The sequence below is a fragment of the Dendrobium catenatum genome, unplaced genomic scaffold, assembly GCF_001605985.2.
Source record: "Dendrobium catenatum unplaced genomic scaffold, ASM160598v2 fragScaff_scaffold_1365, whole genome shotgun sequence".
Classification (NCBI taxonomy): Eukaryota; Viridiplantae; Streptophyta; class Magnoliopsida; order Asparagales; family Orchidaceae; genus Dendrobium; species Dendrobium catenatum.
The window spans coordinates 376,227-401,444 of record NW_021319827.1 but is presented as its reverse complement, the minus strand read 5'-3'; the positions used below and the strand labels follow the sequence as shown (position 1 = coordinate 401,444).

The 25,218-nt window shown below is 36.6% G+C and overlaps 1 protein-coding gene across 1 annotated transcript; it reads right to left on the bottom strand.

The window, feature by feature from the left end:
- Positions 1-15: 15 nt before the first annotated feature.
- On the bottom strand, positions 16-20,232 carry LOC110101427 (electron transfer flavoprotein subunit alpha, mitochondrial). The gene is made up of 6 exons (XM_028699683.1): positions 19,991-20,232; positions 17,945-18,117; positions 16,943-17,101; positions 1,474-1,526; positions 229-369; positions 16-129 (listed from the first exon to the last, which is right to left on the bottom strand). Exons 1-6 carry the CDS (start codon positions 20,209-20,211, stop codon positions 16-18), a joined length of 861 nt encoding a protein of 286 aa, XP_028555516.1. The 5' UTR covers positions 20,212-20,232.
- Between the last annotated feature and the right edge of the window lie 4,986 nt (positions 20,233-25,218).

Sequence of the window (25,218 nt, the reverse complement as noted above, 5' to 3'; positions counted from 1 at the left end):
TGGTACATAAGCATTTTAAGGGTAGGAGACGTTTGTCACATAGATATCTCCTAACCCTATAACTATAGCAAGAGAACCATTTGCCACATCAAATTTTCTACTAGTAGGGCATGAAGCATAAGTGCAAATCTGTGTATAATAATAATATGCGATATGAAAACTTTAAAAAAATTTCAACAATAATATCCTGAAGATACTGAAATATAAAAAAAAACGAACTTCCATCACCTGAAATATAGGTGCATCGGGATCTTTATTTACAGCCACAATGACCTTCGAATCCCTCATGCCAGCCAAGTGTTGGATGGCTCCTGAAACTCCAAAAGCCATGTAAAGTTCAGGAGCAACAATTTTTCCAGTTTGACCAACCTGAAAGATGTACATGGTAATAACATAAGATTTTCATAAAGATGACAAAATCATTAAGGCTTAAAAAGAATAAATTACAACCTTATTTACAGAAGCTTTAGTGTAACTAGAGCATGCAAAGCTAGATAGGAAAAAATGAAGAGTAATAACATCAGAGGATTGTTACAATGTCATACAAAAAAAAATCATGAATACTAGAAATTAATAAATTGCAAAGTTTTGTTACATAATCTTTTAGCATAACTTACGCATGCAAAGATAAATGCTGCTTTCTAATCCGGCAATTTGCAATTCTTTGATGTTTTTTATATATATATATATATATATATATATATTCCAAAATGGGTCTATGTGCCAACTTTGTGCTTGCACTTGGTTGGCATTCAAAGCCTTGTACTGGTACAAAACTAGAATTTGTCACTCTTACGTTGAAATAATGCATTATATGACATAATAAAAAGATTTGGGAGAGATCAATCCTCCTCTCGAATTGAGGATCAATTGTATCTTGCTATTTTATTCATCGACTAGTGGAATACAAGCTTTTCTTTGAGTTTTCTCTCAGATTTCCTTGTGGTTTTGCTGTTTTTCTGCTGTAAACAGCAGATTTCTGCGGTAAACAGCAGATTTCTGCTGTATTTCTGCTGTGGACAGCAGTTTCCATCGCTTCAACTTCAGTTTTGGTGAGAAACACTTGGGAACTCAAGTGTTTCCTATCAATATCCTACATGCTACCACTGGGTAATCACTAACCACCCTAGAAACCTCAAGCAAATTAAAAGAAAATAAGGAAACGTGAATCAATGAAGTTATGTAACAAGTCTAACAGCCTAAACTTATTTAACGAGTTATTCGCACGCATAAATAGCCAAAATCATAACTTGTAACAGCAATGTGAACAACTAGTTACTACAAAAATTATGGCGCAGTGACAATCACTGTAACAGGCTATAATTATAGAGGCCAAGCACTAATAATGAAAGTATATCAAGAAAAGAGTTCATAATGCGATCGTCCACAGGAATACCATAATTTAAGAATAATATCTGAGAGATTTGTACCACTAGAATTAACATTCTCCTATGAAATTTTCAACAGAGTTACCTGGAGGTCATTTGGTACGAAGTTGGCATCAACTGCAGCTCGTGTGGCTCCAACTATAACATAAACAAGGAATTACTAGTAACAAATGCCATTAAAAAACTAAGATATGATATTGATGTTCAAGCCCTGAAAATCAACCTAGGGCTCCAGTGCGGGCCAGTTTTTCTAGGAAAAAAAAAACGAGCATGCCCGCCATTAGATGCTACCAATGGAGTCTGGCAGATTTCAGGCTCCTGTAGGGACGATCCAACAAAACTTAAACAGAAAATTTTAGGGTACTCATATTGAACATATTTTGAAATCACGGTACAAGCTCACTTGCACAAATAAATCACGACAACCCACCAGGTCATGAAAATATTAGATGAAAGTGCTTTAAAAAGTTAAACGGAAATAAAGGAGTCAAATTTTAGAGCTACATATCTAAGTCCGCACACTAAATGTTCGATGAGAGCTATAAATGATGTTTCATTTCCAAGTTTGATTATCACATGAGATAGGTACTTAGTAAATAGTTGCATAATAGCAACACCCACAGAAAAGATTTTCAGCTTAAATCACATCGTGAAAGGAAAATTAAAAAGGGCTTGGACAGTTGATATTATGGGACATCATAGTCCAGCCCATCATATAACTTATGAGCTCCGTGTTCTAAATAAGTGCAGTCATACATAAGCCGACCCAGATAGTTGGGTTAAGGCCAATGATGATGATGAGTAATGCATAAAAAGGAAGATGGAGAGATCCAAGAAAAAACTCATACTCTAATCTGGTGGCATGGTGTCGATGAAATATCTTGTATCTCCACAATTCAGAGATACCATTTCAGAAAGAATATGAAAGTATGAATTTAAATTTATATGAATATGTGAAAGATGTCAATTTAAAACACAAGCAAAAGAAAAAGAAAGTGAAATTGAAAGTGTATATGGTGGAAAGTATACATATATTATTTAAAGTACATATAAATATATATGTAAGGAACAATGAGATAAAAGAAAAGACTTGTAATATGTAAATGAAAGGATAAATGTAAAAGGAAAATATATGTGCATGCAAATTACAGGAATTCATCCCCGTATAGTACTGACTAGGGAAGCAATGTACCCGTGCACGTTAAGAGAAAAAAAAAATTGTTGTACTTTTTTGATATATTTAGACGGTGCTCTTATACTAATGGAAATGAAAATGGAATAAATGTATAATGGAAATGGAGAAATGGAAAATAATGAAAAGTAATTTATGTGTAAGAAAGACAAAGAACAAGTATGTGTATATATGTATGTGTATATATATATATATATATATATAAAACTTATATATGCATGTAAATGCAAAAGAAAGAGAAAGCCAAAGGAACATATTCATTTTTATGTATACAAAATTTCTATGTTACTAGCATAATTACTCATGTAAACTCAACCTATTAAATTAAAATTTCAAGTAAACCTCCTGCAAAATAAAAATGACTGAAAGAGGAGAGGAATGTCTACAGAAAACAGTGCTCAAATGAAAGCAGGTAAAATGTGTTTATGTTTAAATGCATATTCAATGTATAAGTAGTGTCAGTGGCTCTTTGGTGTTTGAGGAATATTAGTCATTATAGCTATATGTAATTGTGGAAAAAAAAATGCATTTACCGTCCGACCATTCGTTTCCGTCTTGTTAATTCTAGTCTCTTGGCCGATTCGTGACACAATTGATAGTCATTCTAAGAACAACAGTAACCTTAAAAATTAACCAAATAGCCTAGGTAAGAATTTATTTCCTTGTATGAAAGTAGTGCATGGAGAGAAAAAGAAAATCCACCGGGATAGAGAATGAAAAATGAGAGATATAGTCAAGAACAAGGAGAGAATTTATAGGATAATATGTAGCTAAAATAGCATCACCCCAAAAATGACGGACAACATTCGCATGATACAATAGAGTATAAGCAACATCGATGTCTACATTCAATAACCCCATTAAGTTGGTACATTTAAGGACAAGATGTTAGATGAACAATGACATTGTCAACACAGTAAAATAAAGATTGCATGTATCCAAGGGCATTATCAATGTGAAGAATTTTAATCAAAGTAAAAAATTGAACTTTTTTCCTTCATAAGAAGTGAAATTGACAAAAACTCAAACATGTATATTAGTAAGTATGCCTAAGTAACAAAAGAATGATCATTAATAACATGAAAAAGTATCTAAATTTAAATGAATAAGAAAAGGACCAGGACAAAACCCCAAATATTATAATTAACCAACTCAAATAGGACACTATTGTGACTCGAAGAATTAGTTAAGGGCAAAAAAACTCAATGATATTTGGCCACAAGGCCCACAACCATTACAATCGAACTTAGATAGGAAAGATGGAACACTAACAAAATCTAGAAGCCATAGTGGTGGAGGATGAACTATATGGAAATGCTACTACTATATAGTAATGGTGGAGAAGAATGTAGAAGGGATTATGTTCATCAGGTAATAGATTTCTAGCTCAATGATGCTATAAAATATTTTCCTCATACTGAAATCCTTAAAAACATAATGAAAAAGATTAATGGTTAAAGAACAATTATGAGTTTTAGTGAGATAATGAATGGATAATAATTCATATAAAATTTAGGGACAAATAACACTCCGGAGTGGTAAATTTTGGATGCCTTTGCTAGAAACATTAAAGGAAAAACCATCAACAATTAAGCCAAGTAGGAGAGGAGATAGGCCAAGAGAGAATATCCAATCACTTATTACATATTTACATGTAATGTGTGAAGAAGCATGAGAATTTAAAATTTGGGGCAAATTGGATGTTAGATAAGCAGCTCGAAAAAAGAGGAGGAAATGAGGAGAGCGAGTGAAAGGGCCAAAGATAGCAAGGTGCAAGGGGTAAGGAAGGCTAGGTCAATATAGAGGACAACAGTGAAAGGGTGAAGACAGCAAGAAACAAGTGAAGTGAGCCAAGGTAGCATGATGCGAACAGAAAGTGTGATTAGCAAGAAGCAAGCAACATGGATGTGTAAAGTGGGTTAGCGTAGCAACGGCCAAGTATGCTAGTAGCACGTTGTGGGCATAAGCAAATGTGCAATACCTAGGGCTGCAAATGAACCGAGCGTTCGACGAGCTGCTCGTGGCTTGGCTCGATAAGAGTTCGTTCATGTTCGTTTGATAACATAAACAAACAAGCTTGAACACTCTTGATAAATACTCGATAGTTAAATAAACAAGCTTGAACAGCTAGTCATTCGGTTCATTTATGTTCATGAACAGAATCCTTTAAGCTCGCTAAGAAGCTCGATTAGAGCTCGACTAAGAAGCTCGATTAGAGCTCAATTAGAGTTTTAAAAATAAATATTATTAAATCTACTAATCTAATTAATTAGAAATATTTTAATAAATCTTTTATTAAAAATTTTCTCCATTCTACCTTTTCCTCTCCCGCCTCAATTCCCACTCAGGAAAAAAATATATCGTTTTTTAAACACTCGTCAGACCCGCCCTCCCTCTCTCTCCGTATATTTCGCATTGTTTTCATTATCCTGCCTCTCTCTCTCTCTTCTCTCTCTCTATATATAAATATATATATATTATATATATATATACTTCCTTCATGGCATCAACAAACTAAAAAAAAAACAATGGGGGTTTAGTCCACACTGCTGGAGAGAGTGATTTTCTATATAAAAACAAATATAGCTGAAGGCCATTTGCGAACAGGGGCAGCTGGCGGGTGAGTGGTTTTTCGGGCAGGATCTCAACGAGTTGCTCGGTTTCTTTTAATAAAAGTATTTTGTGAAATTTTATTTGGCTCGGCTCATTTAAACGAGCTGTTCGATAGAGGCTGACAAGCTTGAAATTAAACAAGCTCAAACATGAACACAAGCGAGCTTTGAACGTGGGAGTTTTAAACAGTCGAATAGCTGTCCAAGAAGCTCGGCGAGCTTCGAGTTGAGCTTTTGGCACGGTTTTGCAACAAGCTTGAACTTGAATAGGCCGAAGCTCGCTCGGCTCAGTCATTTGCAGCCCTAGTAATACCGCTGAAAAATTAATTGACTATTGCGGTTCAATTGAGCTAACTGTAGCTGTCTCCATTTAAATCATAGGAGGTCATGAGAGAGAAAGGTAGAAGGGGGACAAATGGGTTCGTATATTTAAATGACGAGAGAAAATCAGATGAACAAAGACAAAGTCAGACATAGAGAAAAATTTGGAGAACATAGTGTTTGATTGAAAAATATATTTAAATTATATAGTTTTGAAAAATATTTAATTATCTTTGGGAATATTAAATTTTGATATTTTAAAATTGAAACATCATCATTATGAACGGTAAATCGCCTTGGGAAGGCGATCATATCATTCCCTAATGGGTTCAAATTTAGAATTTTAAATTTAACTAATTATTATAGTCAGACTCAAGGGGAAAACAACATATGATCTCGAAAGATCATAATGAAGTTCAATCAATTGTCTGCTATGATAATTCGGATAGAAGACCATTAATCTCATAATCAAAACTACAATAATAATTGATATATCTATCCAAAGAAAGAAGGTATCAATTATTATCGATCGCTCGAAAATGACGATAATGATCGTTGTATTTGATTTTCCCAAGAGAATTTAATTGAGGTTTTGAAAAGTTGATTTTGAAAATCAGTTCTGGGTTTTTTTTAAATCTCCTACGAGCGCAAGCCCTCGTAGTTAATTACATCGTAGGAAATAAAAGTTTCTACGAAAACTCTCGATTAAATAGCGGTAGAAATTTTATTTTAGATTTTCAAAGATCGATATCAAAGGAGAAAAAGGGTAGGAATTTTCAATAGGGATTGGTTCGATGTTTGAACACTAATTTTTGAATCAAAGGAGGAGAAAGTAGGAGGTGTTTTAGGATTATGAATTACTTCAGAAACGCCTCAGCCTATCCTACGTGTTAGGCTTGAATTTGATTGAAAGAGATTTTTAAGTTAAATGGCCAATTTTATTAGAAAATTGGGACTCAATTCCGAAGTTGAGGTCTTATAGCCCGAGCTTGCCTCAGAACCTAAGTCTGATATTGGGTACTAAAAAGTGACCCGAACCTAGCTAATGCAGTGCAAATCTGGACTTACCCCGGCCTGGATTGGGAGCCAGCTGATCACCTAATCGATTTAAAATAAATGAATCCAGTCTTTTATGAAAGAGTGGTAGGGACGTTTTATTTAAAGTTTTGGAGAGTTGGGGCCGACATCTAGAGATTTTTCTAACTTGACCCCTTGACTTATGCTGTGCAAAATGCTAAGACTAATGCAATTAAAATTTTGACTTTTAAATCTGTTTCTAATGCAATGCACTGCTAGTTAACAACTCCAAATCAAATTGCTTGAAAGTTAAAAAACAGGCTTAGAAAATAATTTTTTAGAAGACTGGACTTCCCCAGGTCTCGGCACCTCGTCCTAATAGGTCAGACTATCCGGACTCTACCCGCAGCGGGAAGGGTCTAAAGCAAGGAGAAGAAGAAGTGCAGAAATATGCAATGCGACCCGGGTCGATCCCCGGCTAATCCCTAAAATGCATTATTCTTTTTATTTGCTCAGACTCGCTAAAATATTAAACTTTAAAATTATAGTATAAAATTTTCACACCCTCACGAGTCTCACGAGTCCAGCAAAACAAAAGCGGCACACAAACGCCAAAAAACTACGAAAAGCAGGTAAATTCTATACTGCAATCACATCAAACATCAACAAATATTAATAATTAATATCAAATTGAAAGTCCATAGGCAAATTGCCTTGCTTATTACAAACCAGGGTCTGCCGAAAGTAAAGTGGCCGGGCACCACTGACAACAACCCGGGTTCTAAACCTAGGACTCAAGTGACTTTGAGATTTGGGATTCTTCTCGTCGTCCATTTCTTCGTCTTCTCACAAACATCTTGATCGTCGGTTCTGGATATCCAAATGAAAAGAAACTCCCCCTTGAAGGGTGTTATCTTTTCTCTTTGGATAAGGCGAAAGCATCCAAACTTATCTTCCCAGGACGAAAACTCTCCCCTTTAGGGATGTCTTCTCCTCTTTGGAATTCAAGTTGGATCTAAACATCCCAACTCAAATCACTTTAAATACAACTCAAATATATCAATATATATTAATCGAAATTGAAAAGTCTAGACTCGATCCTGCAGGGTTATCCTAATAATCAGCAGTTATATAAATAATCCCAAGCAGTTAATATTTAATCTCAAGCAGATATAATCAATCCCAAGCAGTTAATATTTGAAATTTAAAATGCTCAATTCTCACAACACACGAGTACAGTAAATAAATAACAGAGCATTCAATCAATTCTAAGCTAACAACCAGCATGCAGTAAAAGCTCGAAAACCCGGCACACAACAAAAAAGTAAATACCGGCCTATCCTAAAACTAGAGTTGGTTGTCCTAGCAAACCATCTAAAGTGTGTGAGATAGGCCGTGTGGTTTTGATATGTCCTAAGGAGGCAAAATTGTTAAGTTGTCTGAAGTCTGGTTGGTTGAAAGGCTTAGGGAAAGATTTAAATTTGAGTTCAAGTATTAATGAATTTAAGATTGATTTTAACTATGGTTGATTGCTAATTTAAGGTTTTAAGTTAGATAGAGTGATTTCGAATTTTGGGAATCTTCTGGATTATTCTAATCACTTAATCAAGGGTTGACTTTCAATTATGAGTGTTTTCTAGAAGTTAATATTTTTATTAAAATACTAGACCTTAAATACGATCAGTTAGAAGGTAAGTACACTGAAATCAGGATTTTCTACAATTGTTTACGAAGGTTTCGAAGTTTGACCTGATTGACCTAGGTTTAACCAATGTTGACTTTTTGACTTTGACTGATTTTGAAGGTTTGAAATTTTTGATAAATACTAGACTTGATTTTGAGTGAATGCTTTTGAGTTTGGTCAATTTGGAGTTTTCTAGAGTTAGTTATGATTTTTTGAAGTTTTATGATATTAATGGAAATCTATTTAATTGTTTAATTAGAAGGTTTTCTTGATTTTGCTCCAAATGAATTCCAAACTCTTGAAATCAACTCCAAAGTGTCAGGAATAACCCAAGAAGAGATTATCAAGTGTTTGGGAATTTTTTAATTATTATTAATTATTTATTTTAATTAAATATTGGTTTTCAATTAAATTAAATTAAGATTTGATTTGAGGTCTGATAGATGGAATTTAATTTCATTGATTAAGGACCTGATTCTAGTCAGTTAGAGGTTCTTTTTGTATTTTTTAGATTTAAATTTGATTTATTGAATTTTTGGAAATTTTAAAGCTCAATTAAAGGGTTAACTTTGACTTGTCTAATTATCTGACCTAATGAATCCAAATTGGATGAAATTTGAACCTAAGGTGTCAAATGTCACTATGGTTTACTATGTTCAAGTTCACCCCTATTGGGTGTGTTTATAATTTTCCTATATTTTCTAAGTTAAATAGACATTTTCTTAAATATTTTCCCTAGGTTTTCTCTACTGTTCAAATGGGCTTGAAATTTGGTGTGTCTAACTCTTATGCAAATGCATTCACACCACAGAAAATCAGCAGCAAAATACTAAGAATTTAAGGAGTTATGAATTTTTCCAAATTTAGAGTCCAAAATGGACCCTTTACCTTGGAAAATTCACATCAAAAATTCATTGGGTATCTGACCCTAGAAAAATCAGTGAACATGCCTAAGATACCCAATAATCTTCCACCAAAATTTGGGCCTCCAATTGATACCTGGATTGTGAGAAAATTGCAAAAAACTTAATTAAACAACTGTAAATATCTCACAATACAGAAACCAAATAAATTTGATTTTAATTTTAGTAAATACTACTTCAATTACCTTTCCAACGAGCTCAAGAACGTTCAATTTGGTGAAAGATTCGATTTTCTATGAATTTTGGAAAATCTGGACATTTTTCTGAATTATTTTGACCATTTTTGGTCAAATTGACCGCCGCGCCAATATTGGACCGGATCGAGCGGCGCCCAGTGGCAGCGCGCCACGTGGCAGGGCTGGTGTCCGCCACTATACCACGTGACGCTAGATCAGTCGTCGATCAGCCGCGGGGGGATAGACGCCCAGATTGCGCCAGTCCATCACCCGCGTTTGAAACGGCGCGGGTTCGAATCCAAGGGAGATGGCGCGTTTGGAAGGGCGACGTGGCCGTTTCTGGGATCTAGGGAAATTTTTTAAATTCCCATAACTTTCAAAATACTCAACGAAATTGGATGAAATTTGAACTGTAGCTAGAGGGCAACATAATCAAACAATGCCTGAAGTTTGGAGGCTCCATGCATTGTAGATTTGCTAAGTTTCAAATTAATTTAAACTTAAAAGGAAATAACTTACAATCCAACCGTCGGATTTTTGAGTTCTTGGTCTTGTTGGAAAGCTGAAGATGTCCTCTTCAACTTTGGTGAAGACCCCAAGAGCTAGATCTTGCTGAGATCTGGAGTTATTCAAAATTTTCTGATTCTCTCTCTTAAACTATCTCTCTTCACCAATGAGAGTTTTTGAAGGCTTGATCTTGTGGGGAAGACTGGAGCGGAAATGCTTGGAGAATATTTTTCTGAAGGTTTGGGGGCTGGAATGCTATGGAGCAAAAGGAATTGAGTGAGAGAGCTAGGTGGTCTCCTTTTGCATGTCATCAAAATATTCCCTATGCAAGCCATCTTAGTGCATTTGGATGGTTAGATCTACTGCATGAGCTCTTTGATGGTTGCCAAGTGTCCATGGAATTGATGGATCAAGGATCAAAGGACAAGAGGTGGCATGAGGTGTTAAATCTCCTTTTTGCCCCTTTGGACACATGGCTTGATCAAGAGCCATTAGATCTCCATCCAAAGGCTAAGAGGAGTTCTAGGAAGCTTCTAGAAGATGTCTTAACAGCTGTAAAGGTTTAGATTAGGTGAAATTAAATTTTAAGAGAGTCAATTAAGGCTTTTAAGAGCTCATTTGACCACCCATTGACTGTTTGACCAGTGAATGGGTTCAAGGGTGCTGAGGTGGCATGTGAGAAGTATTTTGGAATGTTTGAATTATTTAATATTAGGATGGTAGCTTGGTCAAGCCCATGTTTGAGATTTAAGCCTCTTATATAGGCTTGTTGACACATGTTGACCAGTTAACTGATCAACAAAAGGTGAGGTGGCAGCCAAGGTCATTTAGGGATTAATTAAAAAGCCTGGAGAAGTTTGACAAAGACCTGGTGCATTTGGGATTTAATTCAAAGTGGAAAAGGCTTAAGGGTTGATTTGGTCAAAACATAATATGGGGTGACTGGGTCAACCAGGTTGACCCAAGATGTGGTGTAGGCTGGGCAGGTTTGATACAATATTGAAGTCTGTAGAGGTGGTTCCAGGTTTTAAATGGTCATTTGGGTCAAAACACTGTGTTTGGACCCTTAAAGAGGCCTCTTGGGTCAAACCTGTTGACTTGGTCAACGAGGTTGACCCAGGGGTTAGGGATGGGTCCGACAGGTTTGAAATGACATTTGAAACTGATTGGAGGTGGTTGCATTTAATTTGGAGTTCATTGGTTTGAAATCCCTATTTGAACCCATAGGGGTATTTGGTCATTTTGACCCCATGGTCAACTAGGGGTCAAAATGGTCTAGAAAAATGCAGTTTAATGTTCAATGATCATAATCAAGGGTCTGGAGGTGACTAGAGGCTTTGGAGAAAGCTCTAGATCATAATCTTCTATGAATAGGCTATGTGAATCATTTAAGGTTTTTGCAGCCTTTGGATTTTGATTAAGTTTCTGGGTTAGACCATCAGAATGGGCATCAAATTTGGAGGGTTGCCTCCAGAGACATGTCCATCGTATGCAACTGACAGACCTGAATCAGAGTCATTTGATAGGGTTTTGAAGTGTTTGAAAAATCCCTGGAAAAGGCCTTTAGGACAAGGCCCTTGGACTTAGGTTTTGAGTCTGGATTTTTGGATTTGGTCTGGATTTTGAGCTTGATTGATTGGATTTGAATTATCTAAATCCTTCATGATCATTTAAATGATCATAATTGATTGGATAGGATTGATGTTAGATCAAAGGTATGATATAGGCTGAAGTCTGGATTCTGAACAAGACTGAAGTCTGGATTTTGATTAAGGGTTGGATTGAATTGAGATCAGGTTTGAATTGGTGTCAGGATTGATTTGAGGTCTGGATTGATCTGGGATCTGGATGGATCCTTAATGACCTCATACAAAAATGAGGTCAACAACAAGCCAGTATAAGAGGAAGAAAGAAAAGGCGTCTTTGTAAGTATCTATACTACTCCTGTTCGATTCAGAGAGTAATTGATTGAGAAACTTCAAAGCGAGCACAAAGATGGAAAAAGGTGAACGAGCACAATGTCAGAGAAATAAGGAGATGTAATCGTTGAGGAAGTGGTGTGCTGCTGATAAGAAAAACTTGTAGATCTCAAGTATTTCCTATCAATCTTCGTGAACCATGAGAGTTCTCCTAAAAAACATTAGATAATTTGTACTATTTGATGAAAGGGAAACGGAAAATAGCAAGATACAATTGATTCTCTATTCGAGAGGAGGATCAATCTCTCCCAAATCTCTAGATGCTGCTAGAGGCCAAAAAAAAAACCTAAATCTAGGAGATCTCAAATTTCAGCCAAATTCAAGATGTGCTAACCCTAGGAAAACAAAGTATTTAGTGCATACAAATCAAAAGGAAATCCCTAAACAGTCCCTACATTCACATTTCCCTCCAAAATCCCTAAAAAATCCTTCCTAAAATGATCCTCCGGTGCTTACGGTGTGGTCGGTCGCGGAAAAGAGGCAGAGGCAGTTTGCCTCGTTCGTGCTCGGGTCGGTCCCGCATGGACCGGTTGGACCGGTCTAATAGCTGCCAACCTCAGTCGCACGAACTTATAACTCATGTGGGGAATTTGGGTGGTTCGAATGAAATTTGCTAAGCTTTGAGTTGGATGTTGCGTACAATTGTTGGCCTACTGTTCTGAGTTAGATAGAATTATAAATGATCACATCCAACTCGTGTAGTCCCACCAGATAATCTTCCCCCACCTCTTGTATGTCCCTAACCATGATCTTAAGTGATGTCATGACTTTGGATATCCCTGCATCTCCCCTTATAACTATCTTTCTCCCATCCACCATTAATTCCATTGTGAGTGCTCCTCAATTGTCCTTGGTTTCCCCCAAGGTTTGCAACCACTTCATCCCCAGGATGACATCAGTACTTCCTAACTCTAGTGGGAGAAATTCCTCTCTTGAATCCCATAGATGGTCAACACCACTCCTAATCGATGTCCACCAATTTCACTCCTAGTTGGTTGACAACCTGAGTGGAAATGAAATTATGAGCAGCCTCACTATCAATTAAAATAACTACCTCCATGCCTGCTATCTCCCCCTTCACCTTCATCATATGATTCGAGGTGAACCCTACTACTGAATTCAAGGAAACCTCGGCCAAATCCAAATGCAACTTCTCCTCACTCTCTTCCTCTAACTCCCCCTCACCCGCCTCCTCAGTTTCCTCATCATCACAGACGGTGAGAACCTGAAGAGTTCGGTCCTTGCACCGATGTCCTGGCGTATACTTCTCCTCGCACCTGAAACACAACCCCTTTTCCCTCCTCTCCTGCATCTTCTCTGTCAGCCTCTTGAAATTTTCCCCACTCCCTCCTACTGGCTTCTCCTTGGTTGTCTTATTAATGTTGCCAGATGCAGGCCCCTTAAGTGCTAGAAGTGTGGTCGTCATCTTGTAAGAGCCTCCTGGCTATTGCTCCTAGCTCCCTTCTCTAGATTCTTCTGATTTTCCACCAACTGTGCCAACTTCATGGCCTCCCCTAAGTCACGAGGCATCAAAACCTTCACTACTGCTCGGATCTCTACCTTCAACCCCTTCATGAAGTTCCCCTCCAATACCATATCCATGGTTTAAAATTGCGCAATATGAGGCTCGCCTTGAGGCCCGCCTTTGCTCAATTCCAGTAAAAAACGCCTCGATGCTTACGCCTCGAGTTTTTTTTATGAGGCTTGCGCCTCAACTTGGTTGAGGCCCGCCTTGCCTCACTGGCATGAAGCTTACGCTTCACGCTATATATATTAAAACTTACATAAATCTTGAAGTAAATGCCCGACATTGGACTCTATAAAAGAGGAGGAAGGGGAGAGAGCAGTTCATCATAATGATGATTCAAATGAAGAACCCCTTAGTGATGACAGTGCTAATGACTTATGGGTTCTTATGTGATATGTCATTGCTATTTATTTTTGGAAATTTGAATTATATGTTAATAAAAAGAATACTGGGATTTAGGAAAGATAGAATTTTGAGTTGAACTATATTTCATGTTGTCTTATTATTGGGATATTTTGATTTCACTTCATATCTTATGCTTTTTTATGTTTTATATTATTCACTCATTAGTATATAAAAAAATTATCATTTTATGTTTAAGCAATCTTTTGATTTTGAGACTTACGCCTCAAAACGCCTTAAGGCTTACGCCTCGCCTCACGAATGAAAAACGCCTCAACACCCGAATACGCAATTTTAAACATTGACCGTATCTGATAATCGCTCCACCCTACTAGCTATGTGCTCAAACTGCTCTCGGTAGTCTGCTACTGATCCCTCCTGTGCCAAAGCAAAAAACTGCTCATAGAAATCTCCTCCTCGGTCAATTTAGAAACGTTCTATTATGCAGTCCTTAAATTCCCTCCAGTACCTGATAGATCTCCTCTATTCTCTCCATTGGTACCATGACAGTGCCTTCCTCTCCAAACATAGGCCTACTGATGTCAGCTTCTCCTCCTTTATTAGCCCATTAATTACAAAGTACATCTCCACCTTATAGATCCACCCATACGCATTCTCCCCCTCGAAGATAGACATCTTCAACTTCCTCACCTTCTGATCTCCACCATTCCCCCTTATTCCTCCATAGTTTTCCCTCTCCCAAGTGCTCGGCCCACCCCACGTCTTCCGGTCTTCCCTTGCCCTGCCATAGCCCAAACCCCCTTCGAACTCCCCTATTCTTCCTTCAAACTCAGCACCTCGGCGACCATAATGTCCCTCTCGGCATTCCCAATTAGCACCCCTTTGCTCCGTCCCTCCATACCCATGCCTTTCCCCGTACCTACCTCCTCTAGCCTCCCTCTGGAAAGGCTCCATATAGGATTTTCTTCTTTCCCCCTCCACGATGTCCACCTCATCTTCCTTCCTACGAATTTCAGAATTCATATTTTTTTCTTCCTCCCCTTTAGCCACAGAAGCCGCCGTTTGGTTGTGAATTTCCAACATTTTTTTCACATGTCCCGGAGATCGGCTACTTATCCTTCCATGGAGGAAATTCTTTCCTCCATCGTTGTCTAGATTTTGTTCATCTCCCCTTCTAAGCATTTCTTCTAGCGCATCAACTTTCTTGGCCGCCATCTCGATCCGAACTTTTGTAAATCCAAAAATTTCGGATTTGGATTACAAAAACAGCAACTCCGTCCCTTCCCGACCAAAAATCAGCCACCAAACTTCGCCAAAATCAACCCACGAACTTACCCAAGGCTTGCTCTGATACTAATTTAATAGGAAACACTTGTAGATCTCAAGTATTTCCTATCAGTCTTCGTGAACCACGAGAGTTCTCCGCAAAAATCCGCACAGAATCACAAAAACAGTAAATAATTTGTATTATTTGAAACGAAAACGGAAAATAGCAAGATATAATTGATCCTCTATTCGAGAGGAGGATCGAACTCTCCCAAATCTCTAGACGTCGCTAGAGCCCAAAAAAAAACCTAAATCTAGGAGATCTCAAATTTCAGCCAAATTTAAGATGTGCTAACCCTAGGAAAACAAAGTATTTAATGCATACAAATCAAAAGGAAATCCCTAAACAGTCCCTACATTCAAATTTCCCTCCCAAATCCCTAAAAAATCCTTCCTAAAATGATCCTCCGGTGCTTGCGGTGCGGTAGGTCGCAAAAAAGAGGCAGAAGCAGTTTGCCTCGTTCGTGCTCGGGCCAGTCCCGCGTGGATTGGTCTAACAGCTGCCAACCTCAGTTGCACGAACTTGTAACTCATGTGGGGAATTTGGGTGGTTCGAATGAAATTTGCTAGGCTTTGAGTTGGATGTTGTGTACATTTGTTGGCCTACGTTCTAAGTTAGAATTATAAATGAGATTGGTGATCTTGGAGAGTGCACAAATTTGAGCTTGAGCAAGTAAGAGTTTTCTTCTTCAAAGTTTTAGGATAAATTTTTTTTAAATTAGATTTCTTTTACCAGAAACCAAGATTTTTATTTTTTTCGTACAACATGATTTATTAGGTTTAATGATTTTTAAAGCTATAAATTTAGTAGGATTTTGAGTGATTGTGAAGGGGAGAAAGAGCACATAACAAATTAAGAGGTGTATCAAGATATGCATTTAAGTTAGAAAATTTATAATTTATTTTGAGTTAATGAAATATAAAATTTAAATTATCATTCAAATATTATTTTTGTTCAAACGGTAACAATTTTTATGTTTAAGTAAGAGTATACTTAAATTAAGAGATTTTATGTTATATTAAAAAAAATTAAATATAATTACATACATAGGTTATAGTTTTAAAGAAATCTAAAAGAGTAAAATAAATGATATGTTAAGTATTAAATTAAAGATTAATTCTTTTATTAGGAATATATATTAATAAATAAAAAGATCATATGTTTTTATAGGTATTAAAACAAAGAAGGCAAGGCTCAAGGAGTGAATAAAAAGACATAAATTATAAACTTGCAGTGGATATTCATATTTCTAATTTATAGTAATGATTTTATTTTTTCTAAATTTGATGCATCATTTATTATTGATAGTTAGAAGTAAATTGTAATGATTTCACTCATTATTATTACAAATTATTTATGATTTATCTCTGTTATAAATGATTGGTCATGTTAAATTGACATGAATTTTCTAACATATTTCAATCATTTATCATAAATCAGATAATGCTCAACATACAAAGATATGAAATGATAATGGAAAATGCAAATGAAATTATTTACGTAAAAATGCATCATGAATTTAGAGTTTTATAGGCTCTTCCAATATGTGGAAGTAGTTCGCTATTAATAAAGTTAATAAGCAAAATTTTAAATATTCGTCTGAACATCCATTCCTAGTGACAAAGCGTGTAGAAAGGATGTGGGGGAAGATAGAGAATGCAAGCGATTTGTTAGGCCATGGCATGAAATATAATAGAGAATTACTTGGGGGATATTTTTTGCCCTCTAGTATCATATTAATAGTAACAAAGATTTGCCTTTATTCAAAGGAGGATCTTCTATTTATAATAGGAGAAAAAAATATATTGTCCCAAAGGACCATCAAATTACAAGTACTGCAAGCCATAATAAGACAACTTCCCTGGTATAAAAATAGAATTCTAACAGCTACTATTGCTATTTTTTTCATGTACATACAAAATTACCTGCTGCGCCAAGCTTTTCAGCAAGTTTATCCAATAACTTGAAGTTCTCTGCACTTTTCAACCCTCGTCCCCCTGTAACAATAATACGTGCATTTCCAAGATCTGGACGGTCAGTTTCTTGAGAGGTAAGCTTTAACCACCGGGACTTTCCCCCTGTTTCTGCATTCAAAGAAGTGTAAACATGCATTGGATTTCTTTAACTCATAACAAAAGTTCAGCGGAATCAATTAAGCTTAGAATCTTAACAAGAGAATGGGAAACGGGCATTAGACATCAAGATGGTTAAGAGGAACGGAAAAACAAAGATATAAATAAAGTGTTTAGATTTTATCATTTTAAATGGGCACCACAATAAAGACTGAAAGGAAGAATTTACTCCATGGGAACTGCATCAGAAATAGTTTGCAGAAAACAAAATCATCAAGTCAAAACTTCACTATGGATACCATGAACAATGTCTAAAGTTCTGAATAGTCTGTGCAGAACAAACTCCATTTTGAATCTAGATATAATATCTCGTTGCTCTACACAATCACAAAGGAAATATGGGTAGTATGTTAAAAGTATTTTAGATAACACAATCTAAAAATTCTAAATTTATTGATAATAGCCATTGTATTATGAACTACAGCAGCCCAGAAAATAAATGCAACCTTATATGGAACCAGTGGTGATGAAAGAAGGAATAACGATGCTCACATGTATAGTTTGGATAATAAGTATGAATGATGCTAACCATGCCCATTCTGAGGTTTACCCGCAGTGAAGCACAAACATCTCTTAAATGCCAGATGAATAATTGGCGGACTTTTCAAATTAATGGTTATTAAACTAAATTTCATAACTGGTTAAAAAAAGTAGAAGCACAATTGATTAATGTATCTAAGAAGAAACAAGCAATAAATAACCATAATGAAAAGATCTAAGAATAACAATCGTTGTTTCAATTTCAAAAATTGTGCAATCTTGTTGAATAATAAAAGGTGAATGAACAAAAAATACCTTTGTAAAAAGTTGAGAGGTCAACCTGGGAGATAGGTGCTGCACAGCCTGCACTAGACTCCACAGCAGTTGGTATAGATGGTGGGGGAAATGATGTGGATCGAATGGTCACCATACAAGGTTCTAAGCCCGTATAACGAACAGTACATAAAGCATTTCCAGCATAAATAGGCCTGGCAAAGATGTCATACTCCATTATAAAATAGGCATCAACCTTAGTCACTGAGCAAAAAGAAGAATCATTTTTGCAAGGAAAATTGTAATCAGTTTCCTCACGTTTTTAGCCTTCTTGCAACTAGATATTTTATTTCTCAGAATTACTCGAAAAAATCATCATTAATTTGGATGAGCTCATGTTGATTTTGACGATATAGAAATGCCCAAGTTAGGAAAGGAACAATACCAGTCCTTGCGAAATCAAGAATTAATGATGTCTGGCTTCCAATCAAGAATTAATGGATGCTGGAAACTCATATAGTTTGAATAGAATTAAATTTCAGTTAAGGGATAGAACTCTTTTATATAAACTGGCTAATCTCCATTAGATAATGATGCCAAAACACTTTAGAGTAAAGCAAGGTTACTGAAGCTGAAATATATTTATTGAAAATTTTATATCACTGATGACGTTGGGCAACTATAATGTTTTGATAGAATAATGTAGATGCGGGTGACCATGATAATGATTAAATTGAATAACGTTAAATGAATAAAATAATGCTACTTCACTAAACTTTAATAATAATTGAACAGACCAGTGCTAATGCCGCTACAATCTTTTGATGAAATAGAGCTCTTTTAATCATTGAGAAATTCAAATACCAGAATATAACATGGAATTCAGATCATTTGAGGGAAGAAATAATATGAATTTCATATGTTAGAAAGAATCAGTTTCTAGTATATTCTTGGATTGAAGAATATAATGTATTTTGATCTCATAATGAATATCCAATATTTGCACCAAGAAGCTCCCCCACTCAACCGCGAGGACCTCCCAACACACTGTTGTAAAGTTCTTCCTACTAACACCAAGAATACACATGAGCATGCCACCAAGGTCTCCAACTCTAACAATGATTGTTTCGTCAAGTTTAACTTCATACAAAGGTTATGTTGTTGAACTTGGTTTAATTCTTCGAATATTGACTACCTTATTTAAAAGAACTGATCAAAATATTATTAGGTTCGCTAAGCATCCTATTGATCCTGAGTTATTCGAATTCTAAAGCAATTATGCACAATATTTTTGGACAAAATTTAACTCAGAGAAATTTCAGCCAAATAAATCAATAAGTTGTCTAACTACTTACACGAGTACTCATGGAGCACAAAATGATTCTATAGAAGCTAGTTCATCTCTTTTGAGGTTTCCTATAAAGCCATTACTCTCTTTCATTATATAACTCAAAAGTTTGACTCTATAACTGGCATAATCTTGAACATTATATTCATTCTTAAATATTACTACTAAAATTCTCTTCTCCAATCATTTAACGACCTCTTATTCTTCAAAATTTTATTGAAAATATATATTAACCAAGTCACTGTAATATTCCTCATGACTTTTCAATTCTCAATAAATATCTCATCTAGACTTTAAGACACACAGAGCGATTTAGATAGGGAATTTCCATTACGAAAAATCTTCTAGACATAGGAGTAAAAATTGAGGGATCCATCGTAATTTAATCTATAGATTCTATACCAACCCCAACCCCACCGTAGAAACTTCGAAAGCAGCCAAAGATGTAGCAAGTTTTGATATATTTCTTTCTTTAAAAGAATATTTGCAAAATGCTAAAATAAGATATACTAATACCAGAAAATTTTATAACAATTTCTTTTACTGAATATAATGTGTTATACATTTTATAAATAATTATTAGTAGAATTTAGTAGAACATGATCCATGAGAATAAAAGAAGATAAAAATCTCATAGCAATGAATATCTAATCTTGACCTTGAAAGAAGTATACCATAAAATCTACTAATTAATGAGCCTAAAATTAAAGAATTTCGAACAAAATTTGTTTGAACTAAACCTGACAAACAAATAGGGCTCAGATATTTCAATGACATCAGTTATGGGAGAAACATCAAGAATAGCAGCAGCCCGTGGTAACACATTCTTTCCAAATGAACTCGAGGCAGAAATTATATATGAGTAAGCACCCTTCTTCTGAAGCAAATGAACAAGATCCGCCCAAGGTTCAGCCAAAGGATGCATTAATATGTTAGCATCTGCCACCAGCACCTGCAACATCAAGTAACTTTGAATAACCAACCTATGATTCAGAGGGAAAACAATACTAGATCAATCATTACAATAAGGGTTGTTTAGATTCCAGTAGGATTGAATAAATCCTGTAAATTTGGATTTACTAAATCCTATGGTTGTTAAATCCTGAAAAATATTTGGCAAGAAAGATGTATTCATAACTATAATATGCTGATGAGTATTAAAATTAAATCTTATCAAAATTTTAACAGCCATGATTATATTCTTAATTATATAAGAGTTAAATACTATTTTCAATTTTAATTATCATCAATAACTAATAACTATAAATAATATATATAGAATCTAATTTGATTATCAATTAATTTAAAGAATTATTTATATTTCTAATTATATCAATGAAGCTAATTAGATTAAATCCTAGTAAGAAGAGTGATGAAGTCATCGCAGACATTTTAGGCAGGTTTATCGGCGAAGGAATCGTAGATCGACGGCTACGATCGGGAGTTTATATTTTTGATGTTATCATGTCGTTTTTATGTTATTTTATTTTGTGTATCTTTTATTTCATGTACTAGTGACGATTTCGCCCTTATGTAGGCGTAGTGTTTATTGTAGCCCAAGGGGCATGTGAGTCTTTTTGTTTCATGCTTTGAGATCTTTATAAAGGGATCTCCTCTTATTGTATGAGCTTGATGAATGATTAATAAAATTTCTGAAACTTGTCTTTGTCTTCTTGCTTGGGAGCTTGAGAGAAAGAGAGAGAGGAGACCTAGGAGAGGTTCCACCCGAATTACCCAACAGCCCATGCCGGTGAGCTCTTGGTTCTCTTGAATTAGTTCGTTGTTTTCTTCTCCCCCGCTAAATCTCCGTACCCGACCCTTCCTACTGTCCACCTCCCCACCTCCCTGCAACCCACCCTGTCCAAAATTCCCTCAGCCCGTCGGCATAGGAGGCCGTCCTCCTCCCTTCCGCCGGCTGATTCAGCCACCGGCCCAACCCGCCTCCTCACCTCCCTGCAGCCTTCCCCATAGAATCCCGCCGCCTCAGCCCCTCCCCATTCCTCTACCGCCGGCTGTGCCAGCCACCGGCCCCATCCAGCCACCGCATCCCGCCCCCCTTAGCCCGTCCCCCTCCTCTGTCCAGGAAATCCCGCCGCCTAGCCCAGGGAAATTCAAATTCCTTGCATTGATTCCCTCATTAATCCTTCCTAAATTAATGCCTTATATTTAGGGAGAGATTAAATAAAATCTTATCAGTTTTGATTTCAAATTTTGAATTCCTTTTAATTGATTAAAACCTGAAATTCAAATTAGGTTTTAATTAATCCCATGGGCCCCACTAATTAATCAAATCCCCTTCTCTCCCTCCCTTGCTTGGCCGGCCATCCATCTCTCTTATTCTCTCTCTACTTGCCACATAAGCAACCACTAATTCCCCTCTTAATTCTCCCCTAATACCCGCCCCTCCTAATTCAAATTTTGGGAGGTTTCCATTGCAATTAATCTCCCTCCAACCAAAGGAAAATCTCAAATTCAAATTCAGATTTTCCTCTTGTTCTTCTCTAGCTCTCGGCCCAACCCACTTTCCCTTGTCATCTCCCCGCCCTTCCTCAATGTTGAATGGCGGATCCGGAGCTTGAGTGGGGATTAGTATTCCACGCCGACGGGAGCATTGATATCCTACGCTCTCCTTGCTTCGATGTAGGATTTGAAGACGACGCCACAATCGAAGAGTACTTGGAGCGAGTCGTCCCGATCCTCGCAAGTATTTTCGACCGACAATTTCGTGGTTACACTTGGACGATCATTGGACGCCATCCGCCACCACCTTCTCCGGTGAATACCTCTCCGGTAACAAAGTCTTTCGTCGCCTTCATCGTAGTGGTGCTCCTCATCCTCGCATGGTTCTTTCTTCTCCGCTAAAGCCCAAGAGTGAACGAGAGAGAAAGAGAGGGTACTCAAGGTGAACTTCTTTATTATTAATTGTGGATTTTGTTATGAGCAATTAAGTATATCTTTTTGTTTTGGAAGTGTTATGAATTGTTTGGTTATCTCAAAACAAATCTTCGCCTAAGCAAGTCAATTACCTAGAACAAATTAATCCTTCATTTTATTGGTAATAAAATTTGTTTTGACAACGCTTGAATAATTCTCATTTTAATTCCCAATCGCAATTCTTACATTGATTTACATCAAAGAGCTATTTCAATTATTTATCTTCTCTTTCTGTAGCCTTAAGCCTATCTAGGATTTGCTTTTCCTCTTCTCCATTTCTTCATTGTTGTTTGACTTTATTTGCTTCAGGTGAGAATCTGAGATAGAGTTTTGAAAGAGTCGTTAAAAGCTTCTTCACCTCCTTCAACGATGCTCCCTTCCTGTCAGATCAGAAATCACGACGGTTCGACGATTATCAACAACGGGAGCTCACTACAAAGATAACCATCTTTCTCCCCGTTCACGCACTTCTTCAACCAAAATTACGTAAATCCACCAAAGTACAAGATTTTTAAATCCGGAATTTACATCAAAAAGTGAAAAAAGGATAATTTAACTTGCCGTGAGATTTGAGAAGACGTTTTTTGTGTTCGGCAAGATTTAACTCAAATCCTATATCCAAACAGCCCCTAATTCATGCCGGGAATTGGTAGTCTTACTGGCTGACGGAGGACAACAGAGAGTTTGAACAACAGAATAAAAAAACTTGGGGCTTGCTCTGTAGAGCGGAATTATCACGAGATCCATTGTCGAAGCTCTGCAAAATGAGTGCCACCTGATTCTACCATTCAACGCTTATGTTAAAGCCCAAGAGAGTAAGCGCAAATAGAGAAGAGAATGAACGAAGCTTTTCCCTTTTCATATAGGAAGAAAAAGTTGGTAGAGAAATAACTTTTCCTATTCCTACCCCAAACATAAGGTACTTATAGATGAACAATAAAGAATATTATTGCTACTTTCAAACTTTTTTTTTTTTTTTTGGATTTAATCATAAGATCAAATACCTTTAGCCAAGAATAATTCTAGCCCTTGGGTGTACTTCCTGGTACCCATACACAAGCCGACGACTCTTTTGTCCTTTTAGTAAAGACTAGGCCAGTGAAATATTTTTTTGCATGCCAAAGGCCCACCGTCATATCTTAATGAGGCCAACCTGCCTTTGGTTAGCTTAACAAAATATTATTAAAATAGATTATGATCTCTTTCACATGTAATTATAAGTCTGGCCAAAATTATAAGTCTGGCCAAAATGATGTTTCTCTCCAAATGTAAGGAAATTTAATTGTCAGAAAATTTCATTGCTAATTTGAAGTTAACAATGTCGAGATGCCAGTTTGAAAGCAATGATGTCAAGGTCTAATTTCATGAATGCTAATAAGAAAATAATGGTTGATTCATCCTTAGTGATGTTGAGATCTTGTTAAATTAATGTACCCCAATTTTTAATGATCCCAATGCTAGTAAGTTCCATTCTTGAGAGATAAAAGGCTTGATGACATTGAGCTTATTAATGTACAAGGTATTATAAGCCTCTAGAGTAAAATAAGCTTAAAAAGTCAAATTTCAATAAAGATTGGACAATATAAAAGTGCTAACGATGCCATATTTTGATAATATTTAAAAAAAACAGTAACATCGCCAATAACATGCTTCGATAATCCCTAAATAAAAAAAAAGTCAACTAATGTTGGGTTATGGTACCAAATGAATATAAAAACATCAGTTTATTTTCCTAGTGATGTCGGGCTTCCAATCAAGAATTAATGATGCTGGAAGTGGAAACTCATTTTGTTTGAATAGAATTAAACTTCAGTTAATGGCTAGAACTCTTTTACATAAACTGGCTGATCTCCATTAGATAATGATGCCAAGACACTTTAGAGTAAAGCAAGATTAATGAAGTTCAAAAATATTTATTGAAAATGGTAAACACTAATGATGTTGGGCAACTATAATTTTTTGACAGAATAGTACAGATGCAGGTGACCATGATAAGGATTAAATTGAATAATGTTAAATGAATAGAATAATGCTACTTCACTAAACTTTGATAGTAATTAAACAGTTCAGTGCTAATGCCGCTATAATCTTTTGATGAAATAGAGCTCTTTTAATCATGCAAAACTTCACATGCAAGAATATAACATGGAATTCAGATCATTTGAGGGAAGAAATAATATTAATTCCAAATGTTGTTAGAACGTATCAGTTTCTAGTATTTTCTTGGATTGAAGAATATAATGTATTTTGAGCTCGTAATGAATATCCAATATTCTCACCAAGAAGCTCCCCCATTCAACCGCGAGGCCTCCCAACATGCTGTTGTAAAGGTCTTCTGATAGGTAGTGCTTGTATTCACAAGCAACCTATCCAAAATCGGCGAACCAACAGCAGCCAAATGGCTGTCCACAGCAGGAAAACAGCAGATTTCTGCTGTTTACAGCAGAAAAACAGCACTTGTTCGGGAAAATACGAGAGAAAACTCAAGAAAAGACTTGTATTCCACTTAAACGATGAATAAAAGAGCAAGATACAATTGATCCTCAATTCGAGAGGAGGATCGATCTCTCCCAAATCTCTAGACGCCGCTAGAGCCCAAAGAAATCCTAAATCTACGAGATCTCAAATTTCAGCCAAATTCAAGATGCCCAAACCCTAGGAAAAACATCTATTTAATGCATACAAATCAAAAGGAATTCCCTAAACAGTTCCTACATTCAAATTTCTCTCTGAAACCCCCCCAAAAATCCTTCCTAAAACGCTCTATATGAGCGGTCGGCCGCTCGTTTTGGCGGAAAACTCCGCCTGTTCTGCGATTCCAACCGTGAGCCGGTCCCGCCTGGACCGGCTGGACCGGTCCAGTGGACCGGCTGGACCGGTCCAGTGGACCGGCTGGACCGGTCCAGTGGACCGGCTGGACCGGTCCAGTGGACCGGCTGGACCGGTCCAGTGGACCGGCTGGACCGGTCCAGTGGACCGGCTGGACCGGTCCAGTGGACCGGCTGGACCGGTCCAGTGGACCGGTCTAACAGAA

Coding starts and splice junctions, on each gene's coding strand:
- LOC110101427 (XM_028699683.1), bottom strand. CDS start 20,211: ATGTTGCAGGTGCTGGTGGCAGATGCTAACATATTAATGCATCCTTTG. Junction 17,102..17,944: donor CCTCTCAACTTTTTACAAAG/GTATTTTTTGTT, acceptor CTTTGAATGCAG/AAACAGGGGGAAAGTCCCGG. Junction 1,527..16,942: donor TGAAAAGCTTGGCGCAGCAG/GTAATTTTGTAT, acceptor TTTATGTTATAG/TTGGAGCCACACGAGCTGCA.